The sequence below is a fragment of the Chanos chanos genome, chromosome 3 (genome assembly GCF_902362185.1).
Source record: "Chanos chanos chromosome 3, fChaCha1.1, whole genome shotgun sequence".
Taxonomy (NCBI): domain Eukaryota; kingdom Metazoa; phylum Chordata; class Actinopteri; order Gonorynchiformes; family Chanidae; genus Chanos; species Chanos chanos.
In genome coordinates this window covers 1,552,501-1,572,500 of record NC_044497.1, presented here as the reverse complement: position 1 = coordinate 1,572,500, position 20,000 = coordinate 1,552,501, and the positions used below count along the sequence as shown (strand labels likewise).

Below are 20,000 nucleotides of genomic sequence, written 5' to 3'. Positions count from 1 at the left end.
GATGAACCTATGCATTTATAAAGAACAAAAACAAACACACAAACAGTGCCAACCACTGATAAACCCTCTGATGCTTTGTGCCTGCCTATAGGCAAACTGTTCTGTGTGTGTGTGTGTGTGTGTGTGTGTGTGTGTGTGATCTTCTCTTCTGAGGAGAGATCTGAGTTTGAGTGCATGCATCTGCATGTCTTTGTGATTTTCTGCATGCATGATGGCAGAAAGGGAGGGGGGGAGGGGAGAGAGGGGGAAAGAGAAAGAGAGAGAGAGAGACAGATACAGAGGGAGAGAGAGTGTGCATGTGTGTGTGTTTTCATGTGCGTGTGTGTGTGAGCGAGAGTGCATGTGTTTGTGTGTGTGAGAGAGAGTGTGTGTATATGCGTGTGTGTGTGTGTGTGTGTGTGTGTGTGTGTGTGTGTGTTTGTGTGTGTGAGAGAGAGTGTGTAAACTTCTAACTCTCGTCTTCTGTGTTTAACAGGGTTTTTAGCCTTGGCACAGGGCAAACCAGAAGGTAAAGTGATTGTGTTTTTATTACAAACACACACACATGTACACACACACACACACACAGACACACATACACACATGGATACAGTTTCAAGCAATAGCTTGTAAGGGGTGTGTCCCACTTCTGGTCATGAAAGAGTGTCATACTCTCATTTGGCCAGTAGGGGGACAGCAGTCTGTAGGTCACAGGCCAGTGTTCAGAGGGTTATAGCGCTGGTCCAAATAAAATACTCTTTTAGAACAGTCATTGCTTGTGTATAACGCCCATTTATGTCTCTTTCTCTTTCTCTTTCTCTTTCTCTCTCCCTCCCTCTCTCTCAGTTACCTTGTTCCCACCGTTTAAACTGGTTTATGTGGGAGATGAAATCCACTTAAACTGTAAAAACAGCAGTGGCCCAGTTAAATGGTACTTCAACAATGAACAGCAGACTGAGACAGAACCAACCCTTCGTATTCCCACGGCAACATCTGCCAATTCTGGCGTCTACGTCTGTGAGAAAGGGGAGAGGAGTGAAGAGAAACGTGTCACTGTTCTGGGTAAAACAGATCTCACTGATTCACACTTAAAGGATCATCACCATAGACTTAACAATACAGATCACATACATTCATACTGAAAACAGGAGCCTTGCAGTTCCGTTTCATTATTACTCAGCTCCTTTGAGTTTATTTATTCACTTCATTCAGTTTCTGCATGTCAGCTCTCTGTCTGTTCTAACAAACACAGTCACGGCACAGCTTCCATGTCAGCTGTGTTTCTGTTTTAACTAACACAGTTATGACACAGTTTCCATGTCAGCTGTGTTTCTGTTATAACTAACACAGTTATGACACAGTTTCCATGTCAGCTGTGTTTCTGTTATAACTAACACAGTTATGACACAGTTTCCACGTCAGCTGTGTTTCTGTTATAACTTACACACTCACAACAAAGTTTTGCGAAATGCAGCCTCTGCATTTGACCCATCCTAACACTGGTGACACACACACACACATACACACACTAGAATCAATGAGCACACGCACATACTACAATCAGTGACACGCACACACACACACACTAGAATCAGTGACACACACACACACGCACTAGAATCAGTGACACATACACACACACTAGAATCTGTGAGCACACACACACTAGAATCAGTGACACACACACACACTAGAATCAGTGAGCACACACACACTTGAATCAATGAGCACACACACACAAACTAGAATCAGTGACACACACACTAGAATCAGTGACACACACACACACTGCAATCAGTGACACACACACTAGAATCAGTGACACACACACACTGCAATCAGTGACACACACACTACAATCAGTGACACACACACTACAATCAGTGACACACACACACACACACTAGGGGTGAGGAGCTTTGGGCAGGCACAGACACCCAGGGACCAACTCCAGTTCTTTTTGCCAGGGACCAACTCCAGTTCTTTTTGCCAGGGACCAGCTTGGTCAAGGCCACTGACAGGGGTATTAACCCAAGCTTAGCATACATGTCTTTGATGGTGGAAGGAAACCAGTTCACCTGGAGGAAACCCACACAAACACGGGAAGCCCAAGCACACAGTATTGGCAGTGGGGGGTTAGTCTGGTGTCTGTGTTGAATAGTCTGTCACATAGTTCTGGGTGGTGTAGTGTTTGTGTTTGTGCTGTGTCGTTTTTTTTGTAGTGTAGCGTTTCGTTGTGTTTTTTATGATGTTGTGTTTGTGTTTGTGTTGTGTTGTGTTGTGTTGTGTGGTGTGGTGTGGTGTTGTGTTGTGTTGTGTTGTGTTGCGTTGTGCTGTGTGGTGTTCTCATTTTGTTCATGCTGTGATTCCGAAACATGTGTTCCTCCCTCTCTCTCTCTATCTCTACCTCCTTCCTCTCTCTCTCTCTCTCTCTCTCTCTCTCTCTCTACCTCCCTCTCTCTCTCTCTCTCTCAGACTCCCTTCCTCCAGCCTCTCTCTCCATTAAGATGGGTTTCCCGGTGATGAGTGGTGGAGATGGTGTGGTTGTGGAGCTGACGGTGGATGATGGTCTGGCCGACTGGTGGTGTGTGATAGCACGAGGAACCGATCCTAGAAACGTAACAGCAAACCGGTCCAAAAGAGACATGTTCACGGATAAACAGCACTCCATCACTCTCCATGTCGATCTGAACCACGCTGACCGGGCCATGGTGTGGTGTGTGAAAACGTCAACAACAAAACGCAGCAATGCAATAACCCTAAGAAAAACAGGTATTTCTTCACAAATATCTTTATTTTAATGAGGGTAAATTTAGTGTAACAGTTTAAATTTATTTACCAACATGTGTTGAAGTTATTATTTACTAATACATATTTACTTAACTGTTAAGTGCCCTGCCCAACAAATCTAATAAATATTTAATGTAACAATCGCCATATAACCAAGGCATGAAATCTGCTGATTTAAAACAAAATCATAAAAGAGCATTTCAACCTGATATTCTCGTGACCACACTGATAAAAGCTGTTTTATCCGGTTTTATCCAGTCTGAATATGGACTATACTTCTACATCATTACCAATAGTCAATGATTTTTTTTTAGGTATATATGGGTCCGTAATTGCAATCTAAGATTTCCCTTCTCTTTTTCTCGCGGGCCAAACTAGAAATAAAGATCCGATTTGCGCAAGATTTAATTGGCATGTCAGGACGAACATAAACTCGTGCATGGAAACTTTTGGGGCGGTAAGGATGCCTTAACATACCCATAATGGAATTATGGCATCTTTTCATTTTACGCATCATTTAAAAACTAAGCTTTATCTCAACTCATTGTGATGTGACTATCAGTGTCAAAATAACGCATTACATACGCACACTGTCTCTGAAAACTGCTGTTTAAAATGACTGAACAACGAGACCGCAATACAACACGCATGTAGGCCTCAGGTCCGTGTGCATATTTGGTCATTCTATTTTCCTTTAAGAAACAGAAATGAGAAAATGAAAAACGAATGGTGTTTTGACTTTCATCTCAAAATCCAAAAGTAATTTCTTCTTTCACGAGATCTCGTCTAACTTTTACTGTAGTATCTAACTCAACATAGTAATGACGATAATACGTCAAATCAATGCTTCTTAATATCTTTGCTGGGCTAACATCCCAACACAAGGTTAACAGGTGAACATGTTAGTTATGCATATACAACATGTACATTGAAATGTAAATACAACAAATTGGGAGAAAAAAAACATGAAATACATTTTGCCAATGAAACACTCTCTTGTATTAACTGCTGCTTCGACTGTTTTGTTTTTTTTTTAGAATTACTCTCGTCTTCACTTCATCTCAACATTTACTACCAGCATGTGATAGTTAATTACCATAAGACAGGAAAACTCACCGAAGCTCTTCTCTCGTCAAAATAGGATAAACGCTTGCTCTCCGCAAGTAAAAAAAAACACAGCTTAAGCTCAAGTAATTCAACTTTACAGTACAATATCCTGAAATGCTCACAATTCCGCTTATTCTAGAGAATTCGTGTCGCTGTTAAGCGGTCTCTGTTAAGCATGCGCAGAACTTATTCCACTAAGCGGTCTTTCTTTTCTTAAATGGGCTACAGAAGCTTTATGTCAACTAATTGCGACCTGTCTATCAGTGACAAAATAAGCCATTACATGCGCACGTGTTTTAAATGACTTATCAGCGAAAACGTAAAGGGATGTAGAAGGCTAACTGGTTATGTAAAGAAACAGTTTCTGTTCATACTGTAGAGGCACTTAACGTATGATCCGTAACGTCACGTTAGTCATTTAATTTAAAGTGTTTGATTAGCTTTCTGGTTTTCGTTTTTACTATTTACCGAATCGACATACTACATATGACGTGTGTGTGCGTATGTGTGTGTGCGTGCCATGTACTGACAAAAAAAAAAAATGCCTTACAGGACCCAAAATGCTGGTCCCCATTAGAACAATATTTTTCTAAACTATATTGTTATTATTGCTAAAACAAAAAGTCTCAAACATTTCTTTGGTTATGATTAACGTTAAGGGATAGGGTTAGGGACATTTTAGTATTCTTTATTTACAGGGTAATAGGAGTCAATGGGAAATCCCCACTAGGACAACAATACAAACGTGTGTGTGCATCTATGTGTATGTGTGTGTGTGTGTGTGTATATGTATGTGTATGTGTGTGTGTGTGTGTGTGTGTGTATGTATATGTGTGTATGTGGGTGAGTGTGTTTGTGTGTGCGTGTGTGTGTGTTTGTCTGTGTGTGTGTGTGTGTGTGTGTGTGTGTTTGTCTGTGTGTGTGTGTGTATGCGTGTGTGTTTGTCTGTGTGTGTATGTGTGTGTTTGTCTGTGTATGTGTGTGTGTGTGTGTGTGTGTGTGTGTGTGTGTGTTTGTGTGTGTATGTATATGTGTGTGTGTATGTGTGTGTATGTGTATCAGATAGCATTGTGGTTCTGGAGCCTCCTGTCAGCCCTGCTCTTGAAGGAGAGCGTCTGGTTTTGCGCTGTGTGGTTTGGGGAAATGGACGGATTGATCGGGTGACGTTTTATAAGGACAACAGCGTGATTCGTACGGATAAAGAACCAAACTTCACCATCTCCAACGTGACCCAGGCAGATAAGGCTGACTACAGCTGCCAGGCTGACTACACCTTCAGTACTCTCCACCCAAACGCTGCCGTTCACACCAAGAAATCTGACCCTCAGCCTCTTCGAGTCATAGGTACTACACTCTGTCTGTGTGTGTGTGTGTGTGTGTGTGTGTGTGTGTGTCATAGATACTACACTTTGTGTGTGTGTGTGTGTGTGTGTGTGTGTGTGTGTTTTCTAACATGGGGTTTGCATTAATACACCAGAGATCTCTGATCTCCTGATCTGATTTCTCCCTCTCTCTCCCCCTACCTCTCTTTTTATGTGTGTGTATGTCTGTGTGTGTGTGTGTGTGTGTGTGTGTGTGTGTGTTTGTGTTTGCGTGTCTGTTTAGGTTTTCGTCCTCCGCGTGCATCTCTTTCAGTGTCGAGTAATCAGCTGACTTGTTCATGCCCCCGGTGTCCAGAGAAAGCCCAGTTCCACTGGTATTACCGTGACTCCGCCCATGAGCATGGAGAAAAAGTCCCGTCCAGTCCACCAGGCAAGACCATGACAGTCACAGATGAGAAAAAACAATACGCGTGTCGAGCAGTTTGGGACGATGGAAGGTCTCTCATGAGTCAATATAGGGCAGGTAAATCATACAAGATTTTATTATTACAGTTATATTATCCAGGTAATCAAACATGGACAATAAATTTGTCCATGACATTTTTTTCAGTGTCATCCTGGTTTGACCAGCTATACTGTTACAACAAAAGAGAGACAGGGGAAAAAGAGAGAGAAATTATTCCATGGTGTAAAATATGGTGTCAGAGGAGAAACAAGGTTTTTGGGAACTCAGTGTGTGAACAACAGTCATTTAATCAGAGCATCAGGGGCCTGTACTACGAAGCAGGACTTGTGGGTTAGCGAGGTAACTTCCAGTTTAACCCCGGGTCTTCATTGTCACGACGGTGGTTCACTTTTTAGTGGGATACATCACCATGGTAACTGATGCTGCACACCTAAGCTGCTCCAAAGCAGGTTATGTTTGAGATAACAGATCAAAACATATAGAAGCACAGCCCACTGACCAGTCAGTTCTCCTCGAAAATGGCATCACCAGTCCTGGAGGATATCGTGGACCTCGGTGCACGGATTACGTGATTAATCTCATTATTATAATGGCCAAGCCTGATATCCATAACAAACAATGCTTTATTGCGTTTATGTACTGCATTACACATTTTTATATGGGTCCTTATTCCCCTCTAGCATTAAACTGTAATGTTAATAAAAAACCCTTTGACTTTCCCCGCCTACTATCTACATGAAACATATTTTCTCTGCCGAGGGAATCTTTGTCGGCTTCCTGAGTCATATGTTGCCAGTGCGTCGAAGTCGCGTTATAGTTATATTTATGATTTATTCTTTAATCTTCACTCGTTCCCAAGACCGACCAACAGAGCTGCAGCTGAAAGAGTGATGCTAACACTGACTTACACGCCATGAGAATACATCTAAGCAACCCATTCATTTAATGAAATACACAGTTGTGATTACAGTCAGATCTACTCATGCCGTAATGACTGGGCTTTGATATTGATAAGTGTTGATTTAAATAAAATAAGTGTGCTCTCAGCTGTAAAAGTAAATCTTTATTTTTATTTATTTATTTTGTATTATCACATTGTCAAACTTAATGAGTAAATGCAGGTACTGTGCTATATAATGAGCAACGTCAACATCCAATGAGATGTGCAGAGATTGACATGTGACCTGCAGCGTATGCATAAAATAATGGGTTACGGGTTTGCGATTGGTCATCTGGTGACCACACCGCCCCTTTTACGTGAACGTGCTCATAGCTGGATTGGGAGAACCTGGGTTGACTTAACGACTTAACCACCATCGTGACATCGCTTATCTGAGACCGCCGTTGTTAGGGTTTGTCAAACCAGCTAACGAAAAGTTACCTTGTGTACGTTGAACTTACTTCGTAGTACAGGCCCCAGATCTGACCTCTGATTGGCTCAGATCTCTCTCTCTCTCTCTCTCTCTCTCTCTCTCTTACCTTCGACTGGCCCAGATTTCTCTCTGACATCTGATTGACCAAGATCACAACTTTACCCTTCTGTGTTTTGTTTTAAAAAATATAGCATTTAATACATAAGTCAAATGCTTTCTCTCTCTCTCTCTCTCTCTCTCTCTCTCTCTTTCAGCTGAGCATGTGTTTCACGCTGCGGGGCTGATCGTTGTTGTTCTGGTGATCCTGCTTGGGCTGATCATAACCGCGGTGGTTTGCTGGCGTAAGCGGAGAACAGGGGGTATAACTGTGGGAGGAGAGAAGAAGAAGAAGAAGAAGGGGAAACTTGATGGTGGGGTAGATGGGGGTTATGAAGCCACCAAAGTTGGGCTTGAGGGTAAGGAGGAGGGAGGAGGTTACGAAACGCTAAAACAAACGGAAAAAGCAAAAGAGTATGAGGAGGCAACTGTGTGAGGAGAGAAAAGATGGAGAGAAGAAAGGAAGATTGCGATATGAGAGAGAAAGAGAGAAAAACTAAAAAAAAGCAGAGAGGGTTTCACTGACACACACAACACACACACACACACAATGTTCACTCAACACTCATCATCATCCATACAATCATTAGTACAGGTAAACAGATACAAATACAGACAGAAATATAACTATATACATACAATTTTGCTATAGCAATAATCATAGAAAAATGTGACTGTAAGTCTTATTAAACAGATCATTGTTGGAATACTCTTGTCCAAGAAGAGTTATGTTACATTATTAAGGATAACTGAAGAATTCATACAAATTATTGTTCAAAACTATGTTTATATCATAACAGCATATTTAACCATCATCATCATTATCTGTTCAGTTCTATTTTATTTCTGTTCAGTTAGCTTATCACTTCATTATAACAGTTGCTTCACAAAATCCCAGTCTGAGATATTCCGAACCAGTGTGTGAACGTGGACAAACGCTGAAGAGCTTTAGTCTCCACCCGTCAGAGCTAAAGAGCCGTAGTCTGTTTACAGTCAGAGAAAACCATGTGTGAGGGAGGAGGGGCCATACTGCCGGATAAGGCTGTGTTTGAGACTGGATTGGTTGGTGTGTGAGGGAGGAGGGGCCATACTGCCAGATAAGGCTGTGTTTGAGACTGGATTGGTTGGTGTGTGAGGGAGAAATGACAGGACGGTCGCTGGCCATTTACTGCCAGGCTGGAGCTGAGGAAGCCATGTCTGTGGTCAGTTCTGTTTCCTTAGAGAAGGAGACAGGGAGACAGAGAAGGAGACAGGGAGGAAGAGGGGGACAGGGAGACAGAGAAGGAGACGGAGACAGAGAGGGAGACAGGGAGACAGAGAGGGAGACAGGGAGAAAAAGACGGGGGGGAAGAAGGCCGGCAGTGTGTGTGTGTGTGGGGGGGGTTACAGACAGGTGCAGCAGAGAGGGAGGTAGAGAGGATGAAACAGGTCCTTGAACATCTGGGTCTTCATCAGGGCAAAATGCAGATATGGAATGACAGATGATGAGCTGGTGAATAGATGGGATAGACAAAGAGAAAGAAAAGAGGGGTGGAGAAAGAGAGAGAGAGAGAGAAATACAGGGAGAGAGAGAGAGAGAGGACAGTCTGGGGAAGGCTTGTAATAAAAGCTTGCAGTAGGAGGAATAGGTAGCATATGTGAACCTAAGAACAATGGAATTGTAATCTTCAGATTAGTTAATCTGGTTAGAATCATCCTTAAAGAGCTCAGGTACAGACAGGAAACCAGTCTGTGAGTTCATGAGAAATGGTTTTGGCACAGTGACAGCACAGTGATTCTACTGGCATGAATGAAGGATTCTTTGTCGTAACAGTGAACACTCGTGACATTAGCTGTTACAGATTATAGATGGAAATACAGTATTTCATTATGCTGTGAATTGTTGGTGTGTTTATTGTTGAATACAGGGTCGAGTGGCCATGTAAATGCGGTGGGGTCACTGGGGGGTGGGGGGTTAATTTGTGTAATGATAATGGTAACAAATGGCAGTAGTATGAAACAGAAAACCTGCTGTATGAATATGATTTTATAAGGTCAAAACCACGATGCAGAGGCTGTGTTGTCATAGATACAGTTTAGCTGTAGTGTAATTATCTAAAGGCCATTAACTTGCTTGGTTTGAGTTTCGACTGTATGACTGAATGTGTGTGTGTGATGCAGTATTAATGAATGTGTTAATGCACAGAAACATTAAATAAAGCTTAGCTAACTGCTCTTCAGTCTCCTGGCATTCAGTTTGTTTGTGTGTGTGTGTGTGTGTTGTATTGTATGCATTGTATTTACAGTGACACACCAACAGACGGTGATATTTTGAAAAGTTACTGAAACGCAACTGTTTCATGTGTCGACCATTTGTTCCATGCCGTGAAAAAACGCAGAAGATTAAAACGCACGTTTCTCACTCGCCTTGAGTACCATTGAAAATACAATTTATTATGTCTGTTTACAGCAACAAAAATGAATGAAAAATGGTTGTAAATTAATCAGTCATTAATTAGTCATATTTCTTAAAAAAATGGTTACAATATGGACTGGTGAGGAGAAATGTGGTCAGTGTTTTAAACCAAGCTCTACATTTTCCATCAGCTCTAATCAAATTCAACTACGTCTGATGCAATATGGCATTTGCCATCTTACGTCACCTCAAATATGGTATCCAACACAACATTAAGCCCATGAAACATAAAATATCATTTGAAACCATAAAGCGTAATTATATCCAAGGCCATATATCAAAACCCAAATCTTATTTAATACGTTAAATGAAAATGGCTATAACACAGCATCTCTCGAGAAATGTTTTAGGCTACAGTATTTCAGTATTCATCGAATCAACAGCAATGGGAGATGCAGACAGACGGCTTCAGGTGATGACCACCATCATTGTCAGTTTTTCAGCAGAGAGGTTCAGTGTTGAAGAATGCAAGACCACCAGACCCAACTACACCATGAACCGATGGGCAGATAAGATTCACCAACTACACCGTGAACCAAAGGGCAGACAAGATCCACTAACTACACCATGAACCGACTGGCAGACAAGATCCATCAACTACACCATGAACCAAAGGGTAGACAAGATCCATCAACTACACCATGAACCAAAGGGTAGACAAAATCCATCAACTACACCATGAACCAAAGGGTAGACAAAATCCACCAACTACACCGTGAACCAAAGGGCAGACAAGATCCACTAACTACACCATGAACCGATTGGCAGACAAGATCCATCAACTACACCATGAACCAAAGGGTAGACAAGATCCATCAACTACACCATGAACCAAAGGGTAGACAAAATCCATCAACTACACCATGAACCAAAGGGTAGACAAAATCCATCAACTACACCATGAACCAAAAGGCAGACAAGATCCATCAACTACACCATGAACCAAAGGGTAGACAAGATCCATCAACTGCAGCAGGAGTTTCGGACTCCGGCAAGACAGTTCAAGGGAGCAGCTGAGGAGGAGAAACCACCACCGGCTGAGTGGCGTTACATCATCAGGAAGAAGCTCACGACCCTGCGCAGAGCAAAACGGCACAGGAGACAGCCCACATGAAAGGAAGTCCAGGAGGTGGTTACTGCAGCCAGAGCCAGTTCCGCTCCAGGGCCCAGTGGAGTACCCTATAAGGTGTACAAGCACTGCCCAGAGCCCCGAAGAATCCTCTGGAAGATTCTGATTGTGATTTGGTGCAGGGGAACTCTAGCGGACCAGTGGAGGCAAGCAGAGGGCGTCTGGATACCAAAGGAAGAGAGCTCAACCAAGCTGGGGCAGTTCAGATCCATCTCGGGCCTCAGTGTGGATAGGGGGATCTTCTTCAATGTCCTACCCAGAGGGATGACTACCTCCTAAAGAATGCCTATATTGACACCTCAGTACAGAATGGTGGTACTCCTAGACTTCCAGGGTGCCTAGAACACACTAGAGTTGTTACCCAGCTGATCAGGGAGGCACACATAGGGAAGGGTGACCTAGTTTGGCTTTGGCTTGACCTTACCTCAAAGAAACCAGTCAAGAGTCTAGACAAGGTCTTTGACTGTAGCCTCAGGGATGCAGCAGTAATCCAAGCAACCGTCAAGCAGCTTGAGACTTGGCTCACAACAGGAGACAAGTCTGGCCTACCTGGCAGGTTCAAGGCTTCGATTTATGCTGATTTTGCTAGTGTACAAGGTAACCCTGTCGAGAGCGGAGACCCTGGAGAGGAAGACTGGTAGCTTCCTCCGCAGATGGCTGGGAATGCCGCGTAGCCTTAGCAGTGCAGCATTGTATGGGAGGAGCAACAAACTACAGCTCCCTATCATCAGCCTCGACAAAGAGTTCAGGGTCTCTTGCACAGGAGAGGCACTGCTCTAGCAGGGCTTCAGGGACTCTAGAGTGGGGTCAGCAGGCATTATGGTGTGGACAGGCAGGAAGTAGAGAGCCCAGGAAGTCCTGGAGATAGCTAATCTTGGATGAGACACAGGGTTTCAGTGGTTACGGTGGCAACTGGACGGGAAAGGTTGGGAGCCATCTCACAACCTCGCTAGGATAAGGCCCATGACAAGCACAGACACCATCTAGTGCTGGAGGAGGCGTGGGCAGGTGTCAAGGAGGAACGGACCAGCAGGATGGTCATCTCTGTGTCTGACTGAGAGCAGCAAGTCAATTTTAGGAGGCAGCTCAAGTTCCCATACCACGTTATGTCAACGTCGTTGAGGCCAGACGCGGTGCTATCATCAGCCTCTTCAAGGCAGGTGCTCCTTATAGAGCTAACAGTCCCTTGGGGGGAACGTATGTGTAGCACTGCAGGACTTTACAGATAGCTAAGACCAGAGTCTGGGTTCAGAGGAGAATTTACAGTAACACAACCTCTTTGCACTACAAATTAAGCACAAAATAAATGGAAAATGAAATACAGTTCAATACAGAAACAAAACACAAACTTAAAATTCCACACATCAGTTGTCAGTACTCCTGCATGAACTTTGAATTTTGTCTCCCCTGGTCTGTCAGTGCTTGACACTTCTGGGTTTGTTTTGTTTTCCTCATCATGTGCTGTCTGTTTATTTGTTATCATGTGGTCTGGACTCCACCCCTTACCTGCTACCCATTATCCTACATACCTGTTCCTCACTCCCTCATTGTCCTCTGCCTATTTAAGTCTCAATAGTTTTTCACCACTGTTTGTCAGTTCATCTCACCATTTTCTGTGTTTCACTCTAGCCTTGCTTTCTGTTAGTTTTGTGTGGGTTTCACTCCTGTCTGACCTTTTGACCTTGTTTATTGCTTAACGGATTTTGGATTCTCTGCCTGCCTGTCTACCTGTACCTGTGCTTTGACTTTTTGCCTGTCTCTGGCTCTGATCTCTGTCTGCTGTTTGGATTGTCGGCCTGGCCCTTACTGCTCTCCTGGTTACAAACTCTGCCTGTTTTGGTAAATAAACTACTTTTTGCTGAGAAAACCGTCTGGATCTGCATTTGAGTCCCCGCCTCTGTCCTGTCATCAGTATATCAATAAACTCAATTTTCACAACTCGGTGTGTGATCAGTCCTTTTGTTAAGTCCTTTATGAGTCCAAATGAGTTCCACTTCGTGTTGCAGCAAAACACCAGGTTTTGTCCTGCCACAATTCAAGCGTATGAATCGGCATCCTTATCCGTGAAGTGTAGGTTAGTCTTGCAGAAACAGATGCCTATCCAATGTGATTTCTCCTATGGGTGGCTCACCATCTTCATTCCCCACCTTCGAGCATGCAAACACCAAACGATCCTCACAGCTAAAACCTGGCCAGTGGTACAACAGTGCAATAAACAAATATGTTACACCAAAATATTTGTAACAAAATGAAGTACTTCAGGAGGACTAGTACCTAAATACAGGTTAATTCTTCATTTAATCAGAGCCACACCCTATAGTGGCAGCGCTGTTCACCTCACTTTACTAATAAGGCTAAACTTGACCATGCGACCGTCCTATTAGTTCCCCCTTACACACAACATAAAACTTATTCACACTGTCTTAGCTTTGCTGTCAGCAATTAAGGCTGCACATTCAGCTTGGAAAACAAGGAAACAGCATGCTGACATGTTGAAAAATATCTTTAACCCACCAAATCCTTGTTCAAAACTCAAACAAAAACCAGAATCCAGCAATGCAGACAGAGGGTGAACACAAAATCCTCCCGAAATGAAAAAAAAATAAAGGTTTACATTCCTCAAAATTTGCTTATTTACTTTTATTTTCCTTCTCTCCTTACTCGATTGCGACCTCTCTCTCTCTTGCCTCTTACAATCTACGCAGAGCCCATCTGCACAGAGCCTGTCCACTTTCTGTTTATGCCATTGTACCGGAAGCACTAGGTGACTGGACCAGCTGGTGAAAAAGGCCGGCTCAGTGCTTGGCTATCCCCTCCACAGCATCCTGGACAACAACAACAACCATCCCCTCCACAGCATCCTGGACAACAACAACCACCCCCTCCACAGCATCCTGGACAACAACAACAACCATCCCCTCCACACCATCCTGGACAACAACAACCACCCCCTCCACAGCATCCTGGACAACAACAACAACCATCCCCTCCACAGCATCCTGGACAACAACAACAACCATCCCCTCCACACCATCCTGGACAACAACAACCATCCCCTCCACAGCATCCTGGACAACAACAACAACCACCCCCTCCACAGCATCCTGGACAATAACAACCACCCCCTCCACAGCATCCTGGACAACAACAACAACCATCCCCTCCACACCATCCTGGACAACAACAACAACCATCCCCTCCAAAGCATCCTGGACAACAACAACAACCATCCCCTCCACACCATCCTGGACAACAACAACCATCCCCTCCACACCATCCTGGACAACAACAACAACCATCCCCTCCACAGCATCCTGGACAACAACAACCACCCCCTCCACAGCACCCTGGACAACAACAACCACCCCCTCCACAGCATCCTGGACAACAACAACAACCATCCCCTCCAAAGCATCCTGGACAACAACAACCATCCCCTCCGCAGCATCCTGGACAATAACAACAACCATCCCCTCCACAGCATCCTGGACAATAACAACCACCCCCTCCACAGCATCCTGGACAACAACAACCATCCCCTCCACAGCATCCTGGACAACAACAACCACCCCCTCCGCAGCATCCTGGACAATAACAACAACCATCCCCTCCAAAGCATCCTGGACAACAACAACCATCCCCTCCACACCATCCTGGACAACAACAACAACCATCCCCTTCACAGCATCCTGGACAATAACAACAACCACCCCCTCCACACCATCCTGGACAACAACAACAACCATCCCCTCCACAGCATCCTGGACAACAACAACAACCATCCCCTCCACAGCATCCTGGACAATAACAACCACCCCCTCCGCAGCATCCTGGACAACAACAACAACCACCCCCTCCACAGCATCCTGGACAACAACAACCATCCCCTCCACAGCATCCTGGACAATAACAACCACCATCCCCTACACAGCATCCTGGACAACAACAACCATCCCCTCCACACCATCCTGTCAGGCCAGAGAAGCAGCTACAGCAGACGGCTCACCTCACTGCGCTGCAGGGCTGAACGGGTCAGGAGATCCTTTATGCCCACGGCCATCAGGCTGTACAACACCTTAGCCAATGGGCAACAGCTCAAATCCAATAGCCAATGTCTCTCTCTCTCTCTCTCTCTCTCTCCCTCTATGCACACCACCCTCACTCACTGGACTATGTGCAGTAATGCTTCAAGCATTTTTATCTTTATGGTGCTTTTATTATGTTTATTTATTTTTATTATGTATTAATATTTTATTTTTATTCTTATTTATTATTTTCATTTATTATTATTATTATTTTTAATTTGTATTTGTCTATAATCTCTGTGCAATAACTGAACATTCATGAACAATAATGCTCTAAGGACTACTCTGTTTTTAAGCAATTGCATCACTTATTTTGTTGTGTTTTCTCTCAACACTACCTGTTTTGTTTGTTGTTTGTGTTTGTTGTGTATTGTCGTGTACTTTCTGTTGTTTGATGCATACTGCCTCTAATCTACATCGTGGACACTTGAATTTCCCCAAGGGGATGAATAAAGTATCTATCTATCTATCTTTCTATCTTTCTATCTTTCTATCTATCTATCTATCTATCTATCTATCTATCTATCTGTCTAGATGTTTTAGGCTGCAGTATTCCAGCATCTATACAGTAGTCTGAGGCAAAGGTGTGAAAGATTCAGTCTCCAGTCAGAAGAGAGACGGTTTTCATTTCTTTTAAATTAAATATTTGATAGATAGATAGATAGACAGATAGGTAGATAGATAGATAGATAGATAGATAGATAGATAGATAGATAGATAGATAGATAGATAGGTAGATAGATAGATAGATAGATAGATAGATAGATAGATAGATAGATAGACAGATAGATAGATAGATAGATAGATAGATAGATAGATAGATAGATAGATAGATGGAATTTAAAATGGTCAGACTTGCCATCGCTCTCTCTCTCTCTCTCGCCCTCTTTCTTTCTCTCTTTCTCTCTCTGTTTCTGTTTGTGTGTGCCCACTGTAGAGATCTGAGAAGTGTTTACCTTCCAGTACAATGTTTAATGATGTGTATCTGTGATCATGAACCACAGAATCTGTGTGGAGTATCTGTTGACTGTGAGTTGGCACGCTGCTCTGGCTGGGTTGGTTAATAAATATACACATGTCTGTAGTCACTAAACTGAGCCACAAATGTGGGCTATCAGATGGGATTTCTGTGAAGCATTCATAGTTTGAAAAAGAAATAAGGAAGGTTTGTGTGTTGGATCTGTTGCCAGATCTGATTGGTCATTGTGTGAGAGAACATTTAATGTTGATGACTCAGTCATTCCACCCAAGTTCTCCTACCTTCACTACTCCACCCAAATTCTCTTACCTTCACTACTCCACCCAAGTTCTGTGTTGTCCACCTGAAGGCGGGGCATCCTGTCCCTTTCTTTCTTAAACAGATGTTTGTCAGAGTATCTTCTGGGTAAACTGGCAACTGAGAAAAAAATTCTTTTTACTGCACAGTGAGGGTGCGGTGACACTGGAATTTGACCATTTCCTCTGATACATTTGCAAAAGGAAGGAACCTGGAGATGAGATGTAGAATACAGTATGGGCACAATGTCAGACAGACAGAGAGAAAGAGACAGGGGGCAGAGAGAGACAGAGAGAGAGAGAGAGAGAGAGAGAGACAGGGGGCAGAGAGAGACAGAGAGAGAGAGAAAGAGAGAGAGAGAGAGAGAGAGACAGGGGGCAGAGAGAGACAGAGAGAGAGAGAGAAAGAGACAGGGGGCAGAGAGAGACAGAGAGAGAGAGACAGAGACAGGGGGCAGAGAGAGACAGAGAGGGAGAGAGAGAAACGGACAGGAAGACAGAGACAGACAGACAGAGAGAGAAAGATAAGGAGAGAGAGAGAGAGTCTCTTAGAACAGATGTCTAAAGGAAGAAATTGTGTCATTTTTCTGCTCTGCTGAAGTGGTCGTTATCACATGGTCATTGCAGAGCTGAGACTGTCCAGGCCTGATCTACAGAGGATGACACCACGCCTCTCAAAAGCATGACGGAAGTTTATCTGTGCCTTTTTCTTTTTTTCCATTCTTCACTTCCTTCCCTTCAAAGCTTCTTGGTGCTTATATTTCTTAAAACTGGAACCAGTATCGAACACTGGCGGTTAATACCACCAGACAAGAGCCACAGTTCAGCTCTAGTCAGTAACCAGCCATTTAACCGCAAGGGACAAGAGAAAAAAGACCCAAACCCACCACATGCAGAACTAGCTCTTAAAACCTCTCATTTACCCATTAATGTATTTACTTTCATCTGAGCCTACCATTTTTCCAAACATCATGGTACTGTCAATACTACTACTACTACTACTACTAATAATAATAATAATAATAAAAGTGACATTGAAAATGAAATACAGACTCATGGAACTTCTGTAACCTGTGGGTTTTAGGAACTTTCTTCGGGATTCTTTATTTTGGTTGGGATCTGGCTTTGTCAAAACCTTTGAGCTTTAGTTTGTGTTTTACTTCAGAAAACGAAGGCAATTATCTATCAGGCTAACTGAGTAAAATAAAAAACTTCAACAACCAAACTAACGCAGTGGGCTTTTTCTGTACAGGTAGAAGAAAATCATGGTAAGCGTGCTAATCTCTAAAGCCCATGGAAATTTCCCAAAACTTACATCATTCCCCATACACATCCATCTAACATCAATACTATGTACACATTCTAGGTCTAAATTTGGGAACCTGTATAACTTGTGACCTTACGCACGCATTTACACACTCGAACAGCCGCTGTTATAAAGATTCGTGACACTTACATACCAAATTCGGGAAACCCTAGCTTTCCGCTCACACTCGAAGAAACCCCAAGCTGTACACCGCTTCACAACTAATGCAATCCACAGAAACAACTTCTACTTGGCATGCCTGTTTCTAAATACGCTACACTGCCCCTAGTGACCAAAACACATAACATAAACGTTGCCCTTTGGAATACAATGACTGAAATCTAAATATTCTGTGATAATGACCATACAGAATTACCACTTGGCCACAGTCTCCCCTGCACCCAGTCAACCCCCTCAGTGACTACATAACCTGGGTAGCCCTCATCGCTCCCTGCAGGGCCTCCTCAAATAGCACAGCACCAAAGTTTGTCAGCATGTGTTACACATGTAACACTTTGTCATTCTGCACGGCTGTCCTCTCGGCGGCCTTCTGTTCGGAATGTTCTCGGGCTCACTCGTGCGCCTGCCACAGCCTCTCCTGGTGAACAGACAACCAGTCCTGTCTCCGGTCAGCTACTGGTTCTCATGCTAGTAATGCATCCACGGGTAGGTGTTGTTGTGCCCTGAAGAGCAGGTCGAGGGGAGAGTACCCCGTGGTGGAATGTGGGGGTAGCGTGATATGCATCCACGGGTAGGTGTTGTTGTAGCGTGATATGCATCCACGGGTAGGTGTTGTCGTGCCCTGAAGAGCAGGTCGAGGGGAGAGCACCCCGTGGTGGAATGTGGGGGTAGCGTGATATGCATCAACTGATTCTGGAAGATATTCAGGCCAGCGTTTGTTCTTGTCTGGAGGGAGTGTACGAAGGAGCGTCCTATTGTACCTCTCACACTGAGCATCCCCCTGAGGCCTATACGGGGTTGTCTGTGTCTTTTTGACACCATGAAGTTTACACAGCTCCGCTGTGACCTCACTCTCAAAATTCCTACCCTGGTCAGAATGGACCCGTTCTGGTGCCCCTAACGTCACGAACCCGGTTCTCTAACCTCTAACCAAACGTCACAAACCACTCCTCTCAATAGTAGCTTTGCTGTGGCGTCCGCTTTCTGATCTCTGGTCAGATAGGCCTACGTGGACTTAGTGAACACATCTGTGACCACAAGGACATTCTCATGTCCGTCGGTAGAAGGTTCCAAGACTGTACAGTCTGCAGCTACCACCTCCAAAGGACGTGTTTTCACAGACAGAGCCGTCACTGACTGTTCCTGTTTGATTCTGATTTCATTATTTTCCTGTGTTTGTTCCTGTCCATTTGTTTTCTTCATATTTATCGCACATCATGTGTCACATTTATCAACATAATTGGTGGAAATTAACAAGGGGAGAACGAGTTTAATAAATGGAACAAACAGGATCAGGGTGGAAACACACACAGAACAGGAGCACAAGACATTTCAAAATAAAAGTCCAAAACGAGGCGCAGGTTGTGACACATGGAAATGTTTTAACATTAATGATCATGGTTTTCTTACGTTAAAAAACGGGCTTCATTATGTTCCTCTGTCTATGAAAACATTTGACTTTCGACTGGTTTGACTTTTGACTGCACAGTGAGGGTGTGGTGAGACTGGAATTAGGCCATTTCCTTTGATAAACTTGCAAAAGGAAGGAATTTAGAGATGAGATCTGGAATACAGTGTGGGCACAAAGTCAAAAAGACAAATTCATTCTCTTAACAAAGCAGGAAAAGGATTAGACTTGTTTTTCTCAGAACAATCGCCTTTCATTGGTCACTCAGGTCAGTTTCCAGCTGAAACATACACACACACGCACACCAACACGCACACACCCACAACAACACGCACCCCCCCCCCCCCCCACACACACACACACACAAACACACACACACACTGTTGGATCAGCGTCTCTGTGCGCCCACTCTTCCTCACGCAATTATTCTTCTATCCCAGCCTTTTGCACACAGTTCACTCTCCCTATCAGTGTATTTCATACAGCGCATTATCACTGACCCTCTCTCTCGCTCTCCAGCTTTCTGACAGACATGAAAATCTCTCTTCTCATTATTACAGGTAAAACAGAAAAAGCAGAAACTTTTTAAATGTTTGACATTTATGGTGCAAACAATTTCACATCTTCCTCTGTCTGTCTGTCTCCTTTCTTTCTTTCTTTCATTTTCTTTTTTTTCTGTCTTTCTTGCTTTCTTTCTTTCATCCTTTCTCTCTATCTTTCTTTCTTTCTTTCTTTCTTTCTTTCTTTCTTTCTTTCATTTTCTTTCTTTCTGTCTTTCTTTTTCAAAAACTTGCTCTTTTCTTCTTAGCTTGTCTGAAGTTTTCAGAAGGAGTATAATGAAAGTCATATTACTTTTACTTACTAAACATAGTCAGTAAAGACATATTACTGAATGTTCCTTTTCTCTGAGCTTCTTGTCACTTCACTCAAAGTTTCAAACGTTTGTTAATTGTACGTTATTCACATATGACTCTAACTGTTCTCTCACTACAGGTGGCATAGAGCAGTGAGTTTAGTATAGACATTTAG

At 43.4% G+C, this 20,000-nt stretch overlaps 1 protein-coding gene across 2 annotated transcripts in view; it reads left to right on the top strand.

Moving 5' to 3' along the window:
- zgc:154125 (uncharacterized) overlaps positions 1 to 20,000 on the top strand; it is a 41,229-nt gene that overhangs the window by 1,500 nt on the left and 19,729 nt on the right. Inside the window, exon 2 of one of the 2 annotated variants that reach the window (XM_030767105.1) lies at positions 476 to 508. In XM_030767105.1, the coding sequence (XP_030622965.1) occupies positions 476 to 508 (33 nt within the window). Of the gene's footprint in view, positions 1 to 475; positions 509 to 19,499; positions 19,532 to 20,000 lie in introns of those variants that run through there. The other variant, XM_030767106.1, reaches the window with a different exon arrangement.